The 23,058-nt window shown below is 39.0% G+C and overlaps 1 protein-coding gene across 3 annotated transcripts in view; it reads left to right on the forward strand.

Annotated features, from left to right (window-relative positions):
• Nucleotides 1–23,058, forward strand: part of OVA5 (Lysyl-tRNA synthetase, class II) — a 64,075-nt gene that overhangs the window by 37,202 nt on the left and 3,815 nt on the right. For 2 of the 3 annotated variants that reach the window (XM_077355952.1, XM_077355953.1), the window contains exons 11-13: nt 2,475–2,569; nt 8,118–8,208; nt 18,087–18,257. In XM_077355952.1, coding sequence (XP_077212067.1) covers nt 2,475–2,569; nt 8,118–8,208; nt 18,087–18,257 — 357 coding nt within the window. Of the gene's footprint in view, nt 1–2,474; nt 2,570–8,117; nt 8,209–18,086; nt 18,258–23,058 lie in introns of those variants that run through there. The other variant, XM_077355954.1, reaches the window with a different exon arrangement.

The following is a 23,058-nucleotide window of genomic DNA, read 5'->3' on the forward strand; positions in this document are numbered from 1 at the left end:
TTAAAAATATTTTCAAGAGCCAAGTCTAAAAGGATGAAAAGTCAACTTTCCGGTTCTAATACAAAATCCGACCTTGGTCATTTCGGTCGGGGTCATAATCGTAACTTCCAAATGATGGGGGTTTTTGCCAAATTTAAAAATTCAGAAATTATATCATGCCTGTTAACTTACCAACTTCTCCAAAAGCTTAAGCTGTTGGAGAAAGGCGTTATTTATCTTTTATACTTTAACACTCCCCCGCATGTATGGCCCACTTGGCAAACACGTGGCACATGGGGTCCCACTTTGGGCCAACCATCGCATGTGGATATTTGCTATCCGGGAGGTTTGGACTTGAGACCTTCGGCTCTGATGCCATGTTAACTTACCAACTTCTCCAAAAGCTTAAGGTGTTGGAGAAAGGCGTTATTTATCTTTCGCGTTGCTTCCCTTCACACTTCCCCATTGCTTTCCCCTATTGCTTCCCATCGTCCTTCCCCGACCATTCACACTAACTGCGTCTCACCTTGCCGTGAGCCTTCGCTTGCTGCACTGGAAACTATGGTTTTGTCTATTATTTTCTTTGATAGATAATGACTTTTTAAGTGTAGATTTGGGCGTCTTGATTTAGGTGGTAGCAAAAGGAAAAAGGCGTTGGAAGTCTAAGGTTCCTTTCAATCTTCTTCGTTTTGGATCTGCTTTCTTGTCCGTTTGTCCATGGATCCTCCAAAGGAGTCTCCCCTATCTGGGGTTAAGCTATGTAGCTGTTGACAACACATTTGTTCCTCCATGAGGTGTAGATTTGGGTTAAGAAACTCTTGGTGAACCGATGGTGTTCTTCAGCTATGAAGAAATCTGAAAAGGAGAGGATCCTTTCAGATTGGCAACCATTGCCAAATGCTCTTACGATGGACCTCATATGTTTGCGATTAAAGGGAAGATGAGGAAGTGTATCCATCTCCATGATGATTTCGTGATTAGCTCTTTTGATCAGAGACATCTACCTACTTCTATCAACAAAAGAGACTTCCTAACAGTTTGGTTGAAATATTTATGCTATATTGATGGCTATCTCTTCAGATTCATGAGATGGAGTCCAGTTTTTTAGGCAGGCCATGAATCGTCACTGGTCCCTTGTTTGATTTCTCTGTCTGCCTTGCCTCTATTTTTTTACAATGAAGATATGATCAAATCCATCAGGGTCTGATCGGAAATTTGCTACATATCCACTGGCATGATTCAGGGGACGAGAATCGATGTAGCAAGGCTGTTTGTGGGGGTTGATCTATTGTTGAATCTGCCTGATAGTGTTGGGGTGGGGATTTCTAATAACAAAGGAATGTGTCGGTAGGTAATATATGAAAACCTCCCTATATATTGCAAACAGTGCTTCAAGATTGGCCATGACAGGGACCAATGCAAGCTGGGTCGAGATGGGTTAAAGTTGATAAGAAACAATAGGATGGTGTGGATGTGTGGCCAAATCAGGTGGAGAAGGATGATTTAGATCTTGCAGGCAATGATCATCTGAACAAGGATGGTGCTTCTTTTATCAACTGTGAGGATGGGGAAGATCAAGAAAAAGAAATCCAAGATTTGTGGCTTTTTACATGCTGGGGAAAAGGGCATTTCGATTATTTGGCACTCGAAATCCAGATCCAGCTAACAAGGATCAAAGCCTCATTTTACAGATCAAACTACGTTCGTATTTAAGGCATTTTGAAGTTTGATTGAGGATACAACTTTTCTCCTAAGTTTTTTTATTTCTTTTGCTGCATGTTTTGTAGACCCATTTTGGGCAAGATTGAGGTATTTGAATGCTTCACGAACTTACTTTTTGTCTTTTTTATTTTCTGGTTTTTCTGCCTTCCATTACTACAGTGTTCTTTTATTTCACAATTTCATGCATTTTAGAGGTACCTCCGTTTCTTTTTCTGCAATTGCTTCAAGTGATTTTACTTTACTTCATCAAATACATGCTTGTAGACCCAAATAATCTGTTTTCAGCCACATAGATGCCTTTTAAATGTTTTTTGTCTCTTTCCATCTTTCAAGCAGTTTATAACAGAATTTTTTTGGCATTTCCTTTATCTGTAACTCCTTCCATGCTAATTTATCAGATTATGTTAACTTTTTTGATGTGTAGATTCTTCGTCACTACAGGGCATTGTCATATTGAAATTATCATTTTGTTTTTTCTTATATGTTTTTATTATATCCATGTTATATTAACTAAAAGTTTCAAAACAAAAATTTCAATTAGTTATCCAATTTTCATATGCTATTTCAAAGCCGATTGCTTGAAATACACCACATTTATTTACGATATTATATGCTGATTGTTATCTTTTAATTTCTTGTCCATTTGGTGATGCCAGCATGATTAGCTCAAATATGCTGCTTTCTTAGCTTTATTTTCTATCTTAATCTAGGTGTTTGAGACTATTGTTTTCAAATATGCTGCTTTGTTAACTTTGTTTTCTATCTTAAACTAGGTGTTTGAGACTATTGTTGAGCCAAGGCTTGTTCAGCCTACTTTTGTTCTAGACTATCCTATTGAGATATCTCCACTGGCTAAACCACATAGAAGGTAGCAATCCTTCCCAAAGAAATGTGTTCCTTAACAATGCCTTCATCGGATTCTCTATTTACACCTTGAATTAAGAGTTTATTGTATGTATCTGTTTCTTTTTGCCCCCGTTTTGTTATTTAGAATTTATTTCATCTTTCCAGTGAGAGACAATGTATGCATGACTTTAAATTTCACGGAAACTGACACGAAACGACCAAAATGTTTTCATTTCCATCCCCACCCAAACACATTCGAAACCGAAGTGCATATCGAAACCAAAATCATAAATGTATTGTGGTATACTATATCAATGTATTGTTGAAGAGTGTAAGGGCATTTTGGTCATTACGTGTATAAGTGAGGGTTATTGTAGTCTTTGTATTATGTTGCCCTATTTTAGGATCTATATACATCATTACATGGGAGAGCTCCTTAGTGGAGAATCTCACCATCTTCTCCCTCACTCTCTTCTTCTTATTACTTCTCTTATCCATTCTCCATTCTAACATGGTATCAGAGCCAAAGGTCTCGAGTTCAAAACTCCCGGATAGCAAAAATCCACATGCGATGGTCAGCTCAAAGTGGGACCATCCAAGTGGGCCACACGTGCATGGGAGTGTTAAAGTACAAAGATAAATAATGCCTTTCTCCAACAGCTTAAGCTTTTGGATAAGTCGGTACGTTTCTAACATGTTAAAGTATAAAAGTTACATTATGCCTTTCTCCAACAACTTAGCTTTTGGAGTTGGAGAAGTCGGTAAGTTTGTAACATGGTATAATAGTAAGATCCTTAGGGAAGAAAGAAGAAGAAGAGTTTCAAGTTTCAATCTTCATCTCTCTCGTCTCTCTCGCTGCCATCTCTCCCTCGTCTCGTCTCGTCTTACGCCAAACCCTAAACCATTCTCATCTCCTCTCATTTGCCGTAAAACCCAAAATCATTTTTTTGGTTTCTCCTCTCTAAACCCTAACTCCATAACCTTCAAACCCCAACCTTGTGAACCGCTATCCTCTTGTCAGTACCATTTGTAGATCCATCCATTTCTCAAAGAAAAAAAATAAAAAAAGAAAAGAACAAAAAACCAAAGAAGATTCCCCTTTTATCTATTATTTTTTTTTTCCTTTTTTTTATTCATAAGCTCCTTTCTTGTTCTTTCTTTTGTCCCAAATCCATAAATCTCTCTCTTTTTTAGTTCTCAATCCCTAAATCTCCTTGTTGGGTTCTTTCTAGTTTCTTTATCCTCTCTTTATGGTTTAAATCATTTCTTTCTTTCTTTCATGTTTTGAGTCCCATCCCCCTTCTACTCCATCCCAATTCTTGTTCTATCCCTCTATATTCGTTGTTTCTTATGGCGTTTGTACTTATATCAAAGGCCCACGCAAGTGTTTGTTAAAATGTCCAAGAGGGATATTGAGTGTTTAAGGTTGTCTTTTTATTGCAAGTTGAAGGCCTTCGGCCTCAACTTGAGGGGGAGTGTTGTAGCCCTCATGTAGTTCCATGGATGGAGTGTGTTGCATCCTTGTTTTGTTGTTGTCTTGTTCTTTCCATAGTTTTCTATGTCTTTTGTGTTGATGTCAAAGGTGCGCACCAAGTGTTTGATTAATTGTCTAAGAGAGGTGTCTAGCCTTGAAAATCCTTTGTGTTGATGTCAAAGGTGCACACTAAGTGTTTGATAAATTTTCTAGGAGAGGTGTCGTACGTTGAAAGTCCTTTTTTTTTCCTCGTTGCAAGTTGAAGGCATTCGATCTTCAACTTGAGGGGGAGTGTTTTTTTAAGAGGTAATTGAGGGGGAGTGTTATCATGTAGTTGTGTTAGTATATAGGTGTTGGTGTTGGCTTCTTGTTGTCTTGGTGTTGTCTTTGTTAGTAGTCTTTTAGTTGGTTGTTTGGTTGTTGGTTTGTTGGTGGACAAGGGTTGTTTGGTTGTTTGTTGGTGTGTGTTCATTGTTGGTTGGTTGTGTTTGTGCCTTTGTTGTTGGTTTGTCGGTTGGATTGATCGTGGTTGATATCATAGTGGTTGTTGTTTAGTTGTTGGTTAGTTGGTTGTGGTCGGTTTGTTATCATCGTTGGTTGAGTTGGTTGGCTTGTTGTTGGTGATTGGTTAGTGTTTGGTTGGTTGTAGTTGGATGTTGGTTCTTGGTTGGTTCATTGGTTGGGTTGGTTGGTTTGTTGTTGGTTGTTGTGGTTGGTTGTTGGTTGTTGGTGGACTCGCTTTGCGAGTCATGTTGTTGATGCTTCTACATAGTGAGTGTAGTTGCTAGGCGTAGTTTTACGCCTTTGTTGTGGTTGCAGTGGTTTGCGTTGCAATCCATTTGTTGGGGCTATATGCTCAGTCGTTAGTATTGCTTTCGGTCTTGTCGTTGTTGGGGCTATATGTCCGGTCGTTAGCGTTGCTTTCGGCCTTGGCGTTGTTGGGGCTATATGCCCTATCGTTAGCGTTGCTTTTGGCCTTGTTGTTGTTTCTTCCGGGCGACGTGCTATGTGGCCGTCGTTGGTTGGTTGTTGTGGTGGGCTAATCTTTATATCGCCCTGTTGGTTGGTTGATCGTCGTTGGTTGGTGGTTCTTCTCATGACGATGTGTTGTTCAGCTGATATCTACTCGTGGTGCTTCGTCGTTGCTCGTGTGCGCGCCTTTGGCGTGCTTATTTTGTTCGAGGATCATTGTTATTTCCTGCCGAGGCGCCTCCATTGCTCGTTGGTATGCGGATTTGTTCGTCGTGCTTTGATTTAGGGGGAGGCCCTGTTGTGATCGCTCTCGCCGTCGTGCTGATTCGGGGGGAGCTGTTATCTTTGGTGGCCATTGAGCATGCCATTCTATTTACTGTGGCTGTGTATGAGCTTATTGTACCTTTTCTGTTGTATGGTCTGTTTTAGTTGTTGGTTGTAGTTTTCTTTGTAGCAAGCTGGAGTTCCATAGTATATACACTCCAGCTTGAGGGGGAGTGTTGAAGAGTGTAAGGGCATTTTGGTCATTACGTGTATAAGTGAGGGGTATTATAGTCTTTGTACTATGTTGCCCTATTTTGGTCTCTATATACATCATTACATGGGAGAGCTCCTTAGTGGAGAATCTCATCATCTTCTCTCTCACTCTTCTTCTTCCTCCTCACTTCTGTTATCCATTCTCCATTCTAACATGTATTACATAATTTTATTTGTATGAATTGCATGTGAAATATGCTGTATGTATTTTGTATAGGTATGTATATGAATATGAATTACATGTGAAATGTGGTATATACTGAGTTTTCGAACTTTTGCGACAACACATGTCACTAGGCGTTCGATGTTGTTAAATCCCTATGGATGGTTGTCTTGCTTATGTGATGGTTTCTATATATTTGTGTTTTTTCTAGCATTTCCTGAAGTTTCATCTTAAACTTAAATCATTTGCATGTGTTTCTATACGTTTCTGTGATGTTAAGGATTTCCACCGAAATTTCCATCCGAAGCCGAAACGCTCCCATTTCTGTGGCAACCGAAACCGAAACCAAAATTTAAAACCTTGAGTGTGTGTGTGTGTGAGAGAGAGAGAGAGGAGACAGATCAACCTAATCTCACAGAGAGTGGCCTCACTTCCACATTAAGATAGGTGTGTCCATTAGTAGTGTTACAATCTGAAGATCTATAGACCCATAAAGATATATAAATACCATCATCACTACTTAAAAGATACACTGCAATCGCATATTAGGAATGGACAAATGAAATTTAGAGTACAAACTATGCGATGGTGTATAGTTTCAATGAAATTATAGGAAAGTATCTTTGCTGGAACATATCTTTATTTAAAGTACAAAATCACATCATAGGAACGCATTTTTGTTGGACCATCTCGGTCTGTTTTAATGAAATTACCACCTTTCAAAAAAAAAAAAAAAAACTATGCGATGGTGTAAAGCTTCTTCAAATGATGCAAACGGGAAAAGTTTTAAACATGTGCTCAAATATTGCCTTTGGTTGACTTAATAAGAGTCTTATTTCTTAGATATCTAGGTAGTCACAAATTGTTATGATGTTTTCTTACTTGGGAGGTACGCAGGCCTCTTATTCAAATGGAAGGCAACTCAAAGGCAGTTAAGATATCTAGGTAGTCACAAATTGTTTTGATGTTGTCTTGCTTGGGAGTCACTCAGTAAATTTGGTTTTGTTAAAGATCTATAAGTATCATCATCACTACTTACATGATACACTACAATCCATCAGAGGAACTATGTGATGGTGTGAAGCTTCTTCCAATGACGCAAACTTAGAAGCACGAAGCGGGTGCTGATGAGGGGGCGGGGAAGTTGGGGTCTAGAAGAGTCTAAGTTTGGGAGCGCCATGGGAGCATGTATGTAATATTTTTTCTTTATTTCTTTCAAAATTCAAGTACATCAAAAGAATAGTAATTTCTAACTATCTTCCTATATATATCTTTCAAAATTAAAGTACGTCAAAATGCAGGAATTTCTAACCATCTTTATTTCCGTGCCTCTCTTTCCTCGTGCCTTGTAAAGATGCTTTTTTGCTTGCTCCAATGAAGTGCTTTGAAGAGTTGGAGGAGTTTGATGCAAGGAAAGTTGGTGATGGTGGGACTGATGAAGTAATAGGAGACGTTAGGAGCGTCATGGGAGCGGTTTCTGTCTCTTCGGGTCGCACTCCCTTGAAGCTCCTTCCTAAGGAGCGCCGAATCTCTGGTCCGAGCGGGAACGGTACCCATGAGGGAAGATTCCTCTTCTAAGGATGCAAATGGGAAAAGTTTTGGACATGTGCTCAAATATTGCCTTTGGTTTACCTATTGAGAGTTCTCTTATTTCTTAGAGATCTAGGAAGTCACAAATTGTTTTGATGTTGTTTTGCTTGGGAGGTACTCATGCCTCATCTTCAAACGGAAGGCAACTCAAAGGCAGATTTCTTGTTAAATTTGGTTCTGTAGCTATGGTATTATATCATGTTGAATGTTGAACATATTTTGCAATGATCTGATGTTTTTTTATTCTTTTCTTTTTTCTTTTTTTTTTGTCGGTGGTTTCTTCATTTCATTTTGGAATCTTTTTGTTGTACACCGTTGTTTACTTTCCTTTTCTTTTCTTTATGCCACAAAATTTATTTCATCTTTTCCGCACTTCCATTAGTTGCGTTCCTATATACACTGCAATAATACAATATGAAGGATATATCAACCCATTAAGATATATATATAAATGTCATCCTCACTACTTACAGGATAATTACAATGCCATCATAGATACAAGTAAATGAAATTTGTAGTAAAACACCCATTCTCAAATAGTTTGTTTTTCCCATGGAACCAGATTAATAGGAGTAGGTTGGGTTTGTCAGTGAGGGAGGGAGCGTAGATACATATTGGAATCATCCAAAACCACGTTTTCATATGTTATGTTGTTATGACGATGTCTAAAATTTCAAATTTTCTTATGCATTTGAATTTTTACCAGAACCAATCCAATTGTCCGAAGATGGAAGTTTAGGTGATTTACTAAATTACATACATACCAAACATTGTATAAGGCTTTTCTTGAGTGGTGAAACTTCCATTATTCTGATCCCAAACCTTTCATTGTAGGCATGTAGGCTTGACAGAACGATTTGAACTATTCATTTGTGGTCGTGAACTTGCCAATGCATTCTCTGAATTGACAGATCCCCTGGATCAGGTAAGCTCTAAAGTAATGGTTTTTTTTATTAGGTTGCACTCCTTTGTTAAATTTTACTTGAATCTCTTCATAAATACTAAACATAAGGATCTACTTCGCACTTCATCTCTAATTAAGTGGTGATTCCAAATTGTGGGACTAAGTTGGTTAAAGCTAAGTTTGATATAGTCAACCAATCTAGTGTATCATAATTTGTGAAAGTCCAAAACCTAGTCCAGGCCATGGTTAACTTTGAGAATTGGTGCAAATAGTATCAATTTTGAAGACTTCTGCTCCTGACCCATGCACATACCTGTACTATTAAAAGTACTCTTCTGACAGTGATGGAACAAGCTTTCCTTGCTTCAAGAGCTGCATCAATTTGATATCTGGGTAGAAAGTGTTATAATCAAAGCAAATTTGAAAATCATACAATACATCATATTAAAACGTGACAGAAGTATAACTTGACTAAACATCATAACTCATAATGAATCTTAAGCTGAAATTTGGAGTTAGTTATTGTATCTAATTGACTTAATAGCCTAAAAAATGTCAACTTGGAATGATGTATGGATATTCCTAGAGAACATACTTCAATCATGTGGGGAAAAGGCTGTACAGACCTTTCTCTCTTCAGTAATCAGTTGTGATTTTGGATGATATTCAACCCCAAGGTTTTAAATGTCGGTTTCGGCCACCACGGAAACCGGAATATTTCGGTTTCGGTGGAAATTTCGGCCGAAATCGTGTATAACTTTGATGAAATTTCGTTTTTTTTTAATTTCCACCGAAATGTATAAAATTTTGGTGGAAATTTTGGCCTTTTCCGTGGAAATTTCTGTAATTTCGGTGGAAATCTTTAAATTTCAGTGTTTTTTTTTTTTTTTTAAAATTTTGGTGGATGTCTTTAGTAATGTAAGGAGGCGGGACGAGGATGTAGTAAATATGACCGGACAGGAGGTACCTAAGAGGCATATCTTTCGCTATCTTGGTTCAATTCTACATAAGGAAGGAGAGATTGAAGATGATGTTACCCATAGAATAAGAGCAGGTTGGTTTAAGTGGAAGCTTGCCTCAGGAGTTTTGTGCGACCGTAAAATCCCTACCAAGTTGAAGGGAAAGTTTTATAAGACAGCTGTGAGGCCAGCCATGCTGTACGGCTCAGAATGTTGGGCCACCAAGAAGCAGCATGTGCATAAGATGAGTGTAGCAGAGATGCGAATGCTTAGATGGATGTGCGGCCATACAAGGTTAGATAGAATTAAAAATGAAGACATTCGTAAAAAGGTGGGGGTGGCACCAATTGAGGAGAAGATGAGAGAGCACCGTTTAAGATGGTTTGGGCATATCCAACGTAGGCCTTTTGATGCTCCAGTGAGAAAAGGCGACTCGTGCCAAATTGATGGAGTAAAAAGAGGTCGGGGCAGACCAAAAACGACTTGGGTAGAAACAGTGAGGAAAGACTTGATGGCTAGGAACATAACACAGAACATGACCTTGGATAGGATAGAATGGAAGAAAATGATCCACGTAGAAGAACCCAACTAGAGCCATGATTAGAGCCGGGGCAGATTCCTTTCACCTTCTTCATGAAATTTTTCTAAAGGATTCATTTAGCCGACCTCAACTAGTTTGGGACGAAGGCTTTGTTGTGTTGAGTTGAGTTGAGTTGGTGGATGTCTTTAACATTTCGGTCGGAATTTGTTAAATAAGGTTGAAAAACGAAATTTTGGATTTCGGCGATATTTCGGGAAAATTTCGGGGAAATCCTGTAAAAATCCGATTCAATGTACTTTCGGTTTCGGTTTGTCGCCGAAACCGAAATATTTCGGCCGGAATTTAAAATTATGTTCTACTCTATCTTACCTTTTCGTTGCATCCGAGGGTGGTTATAAAATTGCAACAACTTTCAGTGTAATGCACGTGATATTATCTGATAGCCTAGTGATTCATAGTGATAAAGTCATTTTACTCCATGAATCTAGCAGACACAAGTGAATAGCTACTTAACTTCCGTGGTTAAAAGTACTGTGGACTAGGTAAACCTGTTCAATTAAATTCTAGTTAACTTTTGTGAATTAAGTAACCTTCATACCAGTAGACTAAGTGAACCCCTTCAGTAACTTAATTCTAAATTAACTCCGTAAGTAATGAATCGGATATTTATTGAATTATGACAATATATCCAAATTACAAATATTTCATTGATTGATAATCCAAAACATATTTATTTTATCAAATATATGACTAAAAGAGTACCGGAAAGTTGTTAAACTGTATAATCCTTTTCAACGTCTTCCTGAATGTATTTCTTTTCCGACAATGCTTGTAATGATTTATAATCAATTTTAGGTTTACTTTCAAAAGGTACACTTCCCTATCTGAACCTTACTAATAATATCCCCAGCTCACACATCTTAACCTTGGTATAGCTCCCTATTTGAATTATGAGGCCAACACTTTTCTTGTAAGTCTGTTAAGTTAATTATTAGTCCATTTTGTTATGCCACACTCCATGTCCATCCCTGTACTATTATTGGATGGATACTTGTGTAGTTATTTGAGCTTTAGTGCCACCAAGTGTCCTGCAGGGTTACCACTCTTAAGCCTTTCTGCATCCTATTCACATTAGATGGTTCTTATAGGACCTATTGAGTTGCACTTGGACAATTAAGGGTGTGGTTGGCAACCATTCTCAGTTCCTGATTCTTAGTGGTAGAATTGGACGGGGCACGGATTCTCGGAACTGGGTGAAATGGCTGCTTTTGCTTCATGATTTTTGGCCAAAATCCCATTCAGGAATCAGGAATTTACGGAAGCTTCCAAATGGAATTCTCAGCTTCCATCCATTCTCCGTTGCGAGAAAAGTGCACGATCACTCGTATATCGGTTGACAAAGCAGCTTAAGTATTCCAAGGGCACATCATCACTATAAAATGTAGGCCAAAGAGATTTTCAAGTTTTCCAGAGCTACATTTACGAGCCGGGTATTTCATTGTCACATAAAGCTTCTAGCTTTGACACACTAAACTCTATTTAAGGTGATAAAAAATTAGAGTGTACCTTTCATATTCACGACTATTTCCCCTAGCTTATTGCAAAAAATATTTTCAATTGAATCCTTACTTACCTACAGTTGAATCTAATTTGCTTCCGCTTAATTGGAAATTAATAGGAAGCTTACTATGGTAGAAGAAACCATTCAAAATGGTGTCTTGGCGAAATATTGTTTTGAAGTGTTTAAGTGACCTTCATATAAAAAAAAAATCCTCAATGTACGGCTTGACAATTGATGTTCTCTACCCGATTGCTTAACCAGCTTTCATTCAAAAGAACTTAAAAAAGAGATGATATTCTAAGCAATTGCAAGAAAAAAGAACAAGAGAGTTAGCCTGAGTGAGGGGCAATGGTTTTCAGAAGAGAGGAACTATAGTCTATAGCACATTTGAGGCTCATTTTGGAATATTAAGGAATTTTTTGATTGCAGGATAGATTTTTATCAAGGTTTTAAATTCCGATTTTGGTTATGCTAGAATAAGCACAAATACAATTAGGTTTTCATACGTAATTCATATATATATATATATATATATATATATATATATATATAGAGAGAGAGAGAGAGAGAGAGAGAGAGAGAGAGAGAGAGAGAGAGAGAGAAAAAAGGGTTCCTGAGGTTAACCTCATATAGCTTATATGAGGTGGCGCTCACAAAACATAAGGGGCCCACATTGTTAGGATGATCCAAAGCATTCATTTGAAAGGCCCCATCATAGATAGGGTGTGTACAAAAAATCAGCTCCATTGGATCATCCTAACCCATCCAAAAGTGGAGGGCAAAATGGATAGACACTTTTTGCCCATAAATCTGCTCATTTTTGCCTCCACTTTTGGAGGGGTTAGGATGATCCAATGGAGCTGATTTTTGGTACACACCCTATCTATGATGGGGCCTTGCAAATGAATGGTTTGGATCATCCAAACAAAGTGGGCGCATTATGTTTTGTGAGTGCCACCTCATATAAGCTTATATGAGGTTAACCTCAGGAACTCTATTCTCATATATACATATAGGGATTTGCTAGGGATTCTTGCGGAAAGGCATTTCGCGGCTGGCTGTTGCACGAGAGCAGCCACCTCAGATGAATTAAATGAATAAGACAAAATCCGCTGAAAAGGGAGCCTGTGTGGTTGCTCTCTCATGAAACAGTCAACCTCAAAATGCCTTTCTGCAAAAGTCCCTAGCAGATCCTTTATCAAAATACCTTTCTTCAAAAGTCCCTAGCAGATTCTATATATATATATGTATAGAGACAGATAGATAGATAGATATTTATACATAGGGATTTATTAGGCAATTTCGCAAAAAGCCATTTCACGGCTCACTTTTTCAGGAGAGAACTGTCACCTGGCAGTAGGTTTTGTCCTATTTATTTAATTTAACTAAAGAAATAAATTCAGTACTCCCCTCTTTTTCATTCCCTTATCTGTACTCTATTTTTTTTAATGGTTCATCCCGACTTTTCTTGTCACAATTTGTGTATGCTCATCTACATTGATATCTCATGTAAAACATTTTATGTTATTTCTTATTGTTTTGATTTCACATTTGGTTATTTCATATTCCTTCCCAGCCCACTCACCACCTCCTTTCTCATTCGCCCACCGCACCCGCTCCTGCCTCTTCACCCCTAGCCCCCCACCCGCAACTTCCTCTCACCCTAGCAGCTCTTCAACCTTCCCGCCACCTCCCTCCTCCCTCACCTTGCCACCCCTTCTTTTTATTCAGTTCATACCCTAAACCCTTATCTTCTCTCCTTTTTTTTCTCCCTTCTCATGGCCTAAATTCCCTTTGTTAGCCTCTTTCTCTATCTCCGTGGCTCCGATGTTTTCTCCGAGCACCTATTCATATTTGTTTGCTAGTGCTCTCGCTATCCTTCTCATATGTATTTCTATCGGGGCCGCGGTCTCCACGCAGATTCCATCCTGTGATCTATCTTCTTCTATCCGACCTTGCTGTGGTGGTTACGAGTCTCTCTCTATTTCTTTTCTGTCCTAATGGATCTTCCTGTTGTTTTGGATCCTCCTGTCAGCCCATATCCTACTGACAATGTCTCCACTTTACCCACGTCTCCTTTGTCTAGCTACACCCCTTCTTCTTATTCTCCCTCCTTGGACCAGTCTTTTCCTTAGATGACCTTTGAAAAACTCGATGGCTCTAATTATCTCAGTGGGCGCCGGACTGTCGAGACATACCTTCTTGCTAAGGGTTGAATGTCCCTTATTGAGTGCGATCCTCCTCCTTCAGATCCATCTTCTGACCGCTGGTGACAGGATGATGCTATGATCCGCACTCTCCTCTGGCAGAGTATGGTTCCTGCTGTTGCACGACCGATGATGAGTCTGTCCTCAGCCAAGGCTGTTTGGATCACACTGCTCTCATTTACTCCGGAGTTGATAACCTCACACGCGTCTTTGCTACTTATTCCGAGTGGATTCGGCTTGAGCATGGGGATGACTCTCCCTCCCACTACAGCCGCTTCGTCTCTCTTTGCCATTAGTTGGATGCCTTCATGCCTCTTAGCTCTGATGTCAAGGTCCTCGCTCGTCAGCGAGACCAACTCCGGGCTATTCATTACCTCCACTCCTTGGGTCCAGACTTCTTGCCTTTTCGCCAGCAGCTACTTTGATCAGGGTCTCTTCCTTCTCTTACTGAGATCTATTCACGAGCCCAGCAGTGCGCCCCAGTTGGCTCTTCTATTGTTCTTCCTATAGAGGGATCCGCCCTCGTTGCCTCTGATGGTAGCTTTCGGTCTGGCTGTGGTGGTGGCCAAGTTGGCCATGGTGGCGGTGGCCTTGATTTTGCTAGTGGAAGAGGCTCTGGTGGTCTAGGCCGTTCTTACTGCACTCATTGTCGACGGGAGGGCCATCATGTTGATATTTGCTACATTCTTCATCTAGAGCTCCTCCCCCCTCGATCGGCCCACCTTGCTACATCTGATCCCATTGACGCTTCAACGCCTCCTTCCATCCTTGGCAGTGCTCCATCCGCCGTCCCGAGTGATACCTTACCATGGCAGACTATGAGGAGTTGTAGCGCCTTCGCCTGAGCAGCCATCCACCCACTGCTGGTTTTGCACAGGCAGGTAGATAACCTACTACTCTTGCTGCTCGGTCGAGTCCCTGGATTATTGATTCTGGGGCCTCCAATCACTTGACTGGTAACTCCTCCTCACTTAGTTCTTTTCGTCCTTTTCACAACCTGTTTCGGTCTGTTACTCTAGCTGATACTACAGCTCCCATCTCTGGGGTTGGGATTCTTACTCCCCATTAGGGCTTCACCTCATCTTTTGTCCTTTGTGTTCCCAAGTCCCCTTTTAACTTACTTTTTGTTAGTCAGATTACTAAAGCCCATAATTGCTATGTCTCATTTTCCCCTTCTTACTGTGTTTCAGGACCTCTCTCCTGGGAGGACAATTGGCTCGGGATGTGAGGTGGATGGTCTCTACCAGCTTTCAGTGCACACCACTGCCCACTATTTTGCATACTTCGGTAGACGCCTACCAGTGGCATTGCCGTCTTGGTCATCCGTCTCTTCAGCGACTCCAGCAGACTTCTGTTATCTCTTCTTCGCTTCAGCCCTTTCAGTGCGAGTCATGTGAACTCGGGAAACACCATCGTGTGTCTTTTCCCTCTCGACTTGTTTGTAGAGTCCAGTCCTTTTGAGTTAGTTCATCCGATGTATGGGGTCCCTCGAAGACCACCTCTCTTGTTGGCTACAGATACTTTATTGTTTTTGTGGATGATTATTCCCGAATGACATGGTTGTATTTATTAAAAGATAGATATGAAGTCTTTACTGTTGTTCACACTTTTATGCTGAGATTTTTACCCATTATTCTTTTCCTATTAAATGTTTACGCGCATATAATGCTAGGGAGTACACCTCCCATGCTCTTCAGGATTTCCTCGCCTCTCATGGCATCTTCCATCATTCCTCTTGTGCTTACACCTCCCAACAGAACGATAATGCTGAGAGGAAGTTGAGATATTTACTGGATATGGCTCGCACCATACTATTTCAGATGCATGTTCCTAAATTGTATTGTAGCGACGCTATACTTACAGCTTCTTTCTTAGCCAACCGTCTTCCCTCTTCAGTTCTCGATGGTCGGTCTCCCTTCTCGGTTCTACACCCTCAGGGTGACCCCTTTCCCCTTACTCCACGGGTATTTGGTTGCGTCTCCTTTGTTCACAAACTTACCCCGGGTTTGGATAAGTTAGACCCACGGGCTGTGTCTTTCTGGGGTACTCTCGTACCCAGAAAGGTTACAAATGTTACAACCCTATCCTTCGTCGCCTTTTTGTTTTTGCAGATGTTACGTTCTTTGAGTCTCTTCCCTTTTTCTCTCCTCCTGCACCTGGACCTCCTTCGTCTCCTTTATGTCTTCCTCTTCCTGTTCCGGTTCTTTCCGACCTGGTTTCCCCACCTCTTCCTTCTTTAGATCTCCATGTACTTCCACCTTTCTCGGACTCTCCTCCTCCGGTTTCAGTCGTTCCTCTTCCGCTTGTTATTACGAGATTCTATCAACGACGTCCACGAGCAGCCCCTACTCCACCTCCTCTCGAGGCGTCGGCTCTTCAGTCGGAGCTTCCGACTTCTACCTCTCAGGTATCTTCTTCTCCTTCTGATGTAGCTGTAGATGCCCCTATTGCCTCCCGCACTCGTTTTCGCACTACTGCTCATCCTATTTGATCTTATGTTTCTTATGATCATCTTATCCCGTCATTTCGTACTTTTATCTCTTCTTTGTCTTTTGTTTCTTTGCCTAAGTCTGTGCAGGAGGCTCTTACTCACCCTGGTAGTGTGCTGCTATGGACAGTGAGATGGCCGCTCTCCAGGCCAATCATACTTGGGATATAGTTTCCCCTCCTCCTGGTGCTCCTCCTGTTGGCTGTTGATGGGTGTATGCCATCAAATATTTTCCAGATGGGACGGTTGAGCGCCTTAAGGCGCACTTGGTTGCCAAAGGGTATATGCAGACCTATGGGATTGACTACCGTGAGACCTTCTCTCCTATTGCTAAGATTCCATCAGTGCGCGTTTTTATTTTTCTTGCAGTCAATCATGGCTGGCCATTATATCAGCTAGACGTCAAAAATGCCTTACTCCATGGTGATTTGGTTGAGGAGGTGTATATGGAGCAACCGTCTGGTTATGTTGCTTAGGGGGAGATGTCCTCCTCAGTATGTCGGCTTCGCAAATCCTTGTATGGTCTCAAGCAATCTCCTTGAGCCTGGTTTGGACTGTTCAGTGAGGCCCTCATGAGATATGACATGAGGCAGTGTGCAGTTGATCATTCAGTTTTCAGCTATCAGTCAGTTGCTAGTCATGTCCTTCTTATAGTGTATGTGGATGACATTATTATCACAGGGAGTGACACAGTTGGTATTCAGCAGTTGAAGACTTTTCTGCATAAAGAGTTCTCCACAAAAGATCTTGGCCGTCTTCGATACTTTTTAGGGATTGATGTAGCGTACTCTGATACTAGTCTCTCTCTCTTTCTCACAGAGGAAGTATGTGTTGGATCTTCTAAATGAGACAGGGTCGTCGGGTATGAAACCAGCCACTACCCCCATGGACCCAAATACAAAGCTCCATCCAGAAGAAGGTGACTTGTTACATGACCCTGGTAGATATAAGAGACTTGTGGGGAAGCTCATATACCGGTGACTCGACCTGATATTTCTTATGCTGTGGGAGTTGTTAGCCAGTTTATGAGCGCTCCTCGTACATCCCACTTAGCAGCTGTGAGTCAGATTCTTCGATATTTGAAAAGCGCCACAGGGAAAGGGCTGCTTTTCAAAAGACATGGCCATCAGAGAATTGAGTGATGCAGTGATGCTGATTGGGCAGGCTCTCCAGCAGATGAACGCTTCACTACTGGCTATTGTACCTTTGTGGGAGGTAACCTAGTGTTCTGGCGCAGTAAGAAGCACAATGTTGTAGCCAAGTCTAGTGCTGAAGCTGAGTATAGAGCCATGTCACATACTGGCAGTGAGTTTATCTGGCTACGATCACTTCTGTCTGAAATCGGATTTCCTTCCTCATCCCCTGCTCAGCTATACTGTGACAACAAGGCCGCTATCCACATTGCTACCAATCCGGTCTTCCATGAGCGTACGAAGCGTATAGAGGTGGACTGTCACTTCATACGTCACAGGATTTAGCGGAGAGATATATGCACTACTTTCACTCGATCGGTAGACCGACTTGTTGATGTTCTCACTAAGCCCCTAAGCAAGGCTAGACTTAGTGATATTTGTACCAAGCTTGGAATGCTCAATATTTACATTCTAACTTGAGGGGGAGTGTTAGATGTGTTTTATGTGTGTATATGTTGCCCAAGGGCATAGTGGTCATTGTAACTTCCCTCTTTATATAAATACATAAGTGAGGGGGAGAAGTCTCCAACTCAATCTCTTTTCCTTCATTTTTCTCTTCTCTTCTCTCTTCTTCAACAATAGTCTTCCAATAATCTAACTCGGGATGCTTGTTTTCGTTAGCATCTCATGTAATCTCGTTTCATTTATTTGAATTTTCTGATTAATTTGCTTTCACATTTATGATTAGCTTCGGCATCTTTTCATTTCTCAAACTCAGTCATTTCACATTTCAGATATTTACCAAAAGTGCTCGTTGTTCATTTCTTACCATGAAAAGAATCCCAATACTTATGTACCATCAAGAGCTCTACGCATGCATTTTTCTATCTTTGTGCATTTCTTAACATTGAAAAGAATCCCAATACTTTTGTCACTAATCAGATAAATTGATGTTATCGTGTTTTATTGATGCAGCTTTACTAACAAACTTGCAAGCATTTATATTGCAGAGAGCACGGCTGGAAGAGCAAATAAAACAACATAATGCCAAGAGAACCTCAGTTGGTTCAGAAACAGATTCTGCAAAGGGAAATAAAGGCGATGATGAATCCTATGAAGTAACTCTAGATGAGGACTTTCTAACAGCTTTGGAGTATGGAATGCCACCAGCTTCAGGAATGGTATGATTATTTGTTTTCTTACATTGTGGATGTGACTAGCTTCAAATAGCAAGTAGACATCAAGTTGCATCTGTAGAAATTCGTAGTTACTCTTTCGGATAACTTATTCAACTATTGCTGCATGGGTAATTTGGCTGGGCTTGAAAACTTTTTTCAAGCATGCTTGTCTTGTAAAGGGTAAGCGACCTTGGTTAAACATACTTTCTTATGTGGCAAGCTAATATGCATGTCTTGTGGAGCCTTCTACAATTTGAGGGCATTTTTCTCAAGTTTAGGCTAGTATGTACATTACTCTCCTACAGAATACACACCCTCGTTGAGATCCCTAGCATTTATACGTAGCTTCCCTTGTATCATGAATCGTTGTTTTGCCAAATCATGCACCCCTTCTGTGCCATATAAGCTCAGCTCCTACAAGTACCATGTGAATGTGACATCATTCGTTTTGACACTACCTAAACTGGGATCAATGATGCAATCATATCAGTTTCTATTATTGTGCTACCTTGAACAATTCCCTTTTCCCCATATAATATATACTAATTAATTTATCATTACAAAAACTGAAAGACTCTCTCTCTCTCTCTCTGTCCATGCTGACAATTAGCACTAACCAATTGAACATCAAGCATGCAAGTCTTTCCCAAATTAATGTTTTTTAGTAATTTTCATAAATGGAAGTAGAGTCAATCTCTAAGTGGGTTCTTTTTCTTTATTGTTCTCTTTATCTGTCCATCTCTGTAGTCAGATGATGGTCTGATATCTCCATTAATATCATGTAATTTATTTTTTGTGTGTTTTCGTGGCACCCATGATGTTTTATGTGCACGGAGTGACATAGTTTCTTCTTATATAATATATTCTTTGCTAAATACACTATTATGTTATTTTAGTTTTTTATGGTTTTATTTGATTTATCTATTTGCATATTGATTTTTCAGCACTGTTAGTTTTTTACCACACTTTCCTGTGTCTCTTAATTGATTTTGTGCAGTTTTGGTATTTTGTAGGCAGTAATGAGATTTGATCTTGATTTTTTTTTGCGCTATTAGTTTTTTTACCACACTTTTCTGTGTCTCTTAATTGATTTTGTGCAGTTTTGGTATTTTGTAGGTAGTAGATTTGAACTCTTTTTTTTTTTCCTTATAGAAGACTTTGCAATGAGATTTGAAGTCAATATTTACGCACCTAATTTTAGCCTCTGGGATTGGAATTCTCCTCTCCGAGGTTTAGAAGTTTTCATATTGGAAGGATTCTAACTGCCATTTTCTCTCTTTTCTTTCTACTCTTTGCAACTAATTTAACTTATGCACTACAGAAGTATCTGATGCAACTAAACTGATAGGAGTCGACCGAAGTATCAAATTTGCTAGTGAATTGATCAAGCACACAAACAATCCAATAGATCTTTACAAATAATGCTATAGAGAGATAAATTGATAGTATATTTTATCGAAATATGGCCAGCATATGTTAAACCAAAAACAAAAAGGGATACTCCATAACTATTCATTTACCTCCTGAAAACTAACAAAACTTCATGCACATATAAGCTCAAAACCCTTAAAACCTAGTTTAATCCTAAATGGAGCTCAGTTTTATTTTGTAGCAAGTAGCAACCCATAATAAAAATTGAAATTGTTTTACATACTGTTTTTCTGAAAGCTCTATTTACGTTTTCATTACACAGGGTCCACCAAAACCTGCTTAAACATTGCCTAAAAATTTAAAACTAAAAACCACTATTAATTATTATAATTGAGTTTGCCAATTTTTCGTGACGAATAGAGCTTTGCAATGCTTACTATTAATGTTAGCTTGATGTTTTGGATGCATTTTGCTTGTATTAGTTTCCCCTAGGTTGGAAAAAACATACCCTTAGTGTCAACAACTTATAGTAGTTCAACTTCCATGAGTAATCTTTTGAAACCATAGACCTTTGATTGATGTCTTATTCATTTATATTTTGTAACGACCCAATTCGGGTCGCTATAGGAAAAAGACAAGTAAAAACACAAGGAATTTTTTTTATATCATAATACTTGAGAAGCATTCAAATAAAAGAACTAACATAAGCAATCTTATTCCATAAAATTTTAAAGGTCTATTACAATGTTCAACTACCCTAAATAAAATGTCTAAATTCATAAGTAAATGTCTAACTGAATTCAAATAACTCAAACTAAGATTTTCAACCGGTGGGATGACGACATTGTCATTCACAAAACCTGTTGCTCACTCCCCGTCCTACTGTGGTTCAAAGTCGTTCATTTGCAAAGGCACCGTCTTCTTTCTCTTCAATGTTACCTGGGAGAGGCAATGGAGTCAGAAAACTGAACAGAATCCTATAGTGGACTCATACAATAATTAGTTGTTTACTGAGATTGTATTATAACACGATCCATGTACGAAACAAATAGATAATCAAAGCATGGAGGTGAATGTAAGAATCGTTAAAAGAGAAAGCATGATATCCGCAAGTCATAAAAATAAGAGAAGAAAGAATACCATGCAGGTCATGGCAAAGTAATATAACTAATAAGGCGAACATCATATGAATGAAACATAACATGGCAAAGGAGATGTGAATCCAAAGGTCTCATCACATTACTATCTCAAAGAAAATTCATCATATGTATATACAGTGTTATATTTAATTATTTTGTTCTCACACACCGTCGCATGTGGAAAGTTTACTATATATATATATATATATATATATATATATATATATATATAGGCCTTAGTATTACGAAGTAATATTGGAAGACCCACATATATACATATGATCAAGAATCATCACAGATCGGTCTCAAATTTCACTTTTGGCAACTAAACATGTACAACGAAAGAATGTATGTTGTTGAATTATAATATCAACCGACGAAAATGCTTTTATAGAATGAGCCAACTATCACTTGCCTTGAGTTTCTTTGTAAGTGTAAGTGACAGAAAGAAGTCCTGACGATGATCTCGAAGGCTATGGTCCTGAACTCCAATTTAATGAGTAAACGGTGTCAATTCTCTTTCTAAGGTTCTTTAAAACATGTTAATTTTCCAATTTTATCAATATTATTATTTAGCCACCCTGCCCCCCCCTGCCCTTCCCACCTATGTTTATATTACTTATGGTCTACGTCCTATTTATTAGCCCAAACTACTCTCATTACAGTTCCTCAAAAATCCTATTTTTTTATACACATAATACATATATGGGGAAACGTTTCTGCGCGATACCTCAGATAAGTTATCTGAGCAAGAGCTCAAAAAATCATGTGGGCCCACATTGTTTGGATGATCCAAAGCATTCATTTGATAGGGTGTGCCCAAAAAATCAGCTCCATAGGATCATCCTAACCCTTCGATTTTTGGAGGTTAAAAATGGACAGATTTGTGGAGGTTTATACCCATCCACTTTAACCTCCACAAATCGAACGATTAGGATAATCCTGTGGAGCAGATTTTTTGTGCACACTCTATCTATCTTTGGACTATCCAAATGAATGCTTTGGATCATCCAAACAATGTGGGTGCATATGTTTTTTTGAGCTCTTGCTCAGATAACTTATCTGAGGTATCGCGGAGAAAACATTTCCCCTATATATATATATATATATATATATATATATATATATTTTAAATAAAAATAAAAAATACCATAAATTCTGCAACTATTTCGGTGAAAAATCAGCAATTATTTTGATCTAAAATACTGAGAAAATCAGCAACTTTAACTGCCCTAATTATAAAAAAATCAGCAACATATATTGCCATAATTATTGAAAAATCTGCAACTATTTTTACCCTAAAACACTGAAAAATCAGCAACATATATTACCATAGTTATTGAAAAATCTGCAACTATATTCATAGGAAAAATACCAAAAAACATGCATTAATTTAGTGCGAAAAATACAATAAATCAACACTTTACTTTGTGCGAAAATACATGAAAATCTGCACTTTATACATGTATAATTACATAGAAAGCAAATTAGGGCACTAGATTTCGAAAAAGAATTTTAAAAGCAATCTTCTTTATTTTTAGATAGACAATTAAAATCACAAAACCCTAATTAGATCATCTAATTCGAAATACAACATGGGTTACTTACCCTAAATTAATAAAAAATAAGGGTCGGATCACTTACTTGGAAAAGAAAAACCTATTTGTAACCCAAATCTCTTCTCCTCTTCTCCCTCTCTTTTCTCTCTCTTCCATTTCTTTCCTTTTTCTCCTTTTCTTTCTTCCTCTTCCCTTCTCTCTCTTTTTCTCTTTTCGGTCTCGGATCTCTCTCTCTCTAACTCTCTCTCTCTCTCTCTCTCTCTCTCTCTCTCTCTCTCTCTCTCTCTCTCTCTCACACACACACACACACACACACACACACACACACATGCTATTTCATGCGTTAAGTGGGAATGGACCCACGATTTTGGTTTTTTATAAAAACCCCCAAATCGTGGTTATTTTTTTATTAGGGGTTTCCTAATCTAACTCATATACCTATTTGAAAGAGCCCTTTTGATTTTAACTTAAACAAAGGAGTGTCATTATCAATATGGTTTAAGGTTTCTAAAAAGGGTGCCATTATTTAAAAGCTTAAGTGGTTTTTAATTAGGGTGTGATTATAACACATAAAGAAAAGTGCTCGTTACATATTTCACCTTTGGACTCGTGATAATCAATAATCTTCGCAAAAATTTAAGTGACAATGTTTGTAACTTCTTAGGGTTGCATCGACCAAGTTGGACGTTGTTCATTCGGAAATTTTCTTCAAGCTTTATGTTGTTATCCTATAAT

Source organism: Tasmannia lanceolata, unplaced genomic scaffold, assembly GCF_043159265.1.
Source record: "Tasmannia lanceolata isolate RefF3 unplaced genomic scaffold, GAP_Taslan_0.1 ptg000015l, whole genome shotgun sequence".
Classification (NCBI taxonomy): Eukaryota; Viridiplantae; Streptophyta; class Magnoliopsida; order Canellales; family Winteraceae; genus Tasmannia; species Tasmannia lanceolata.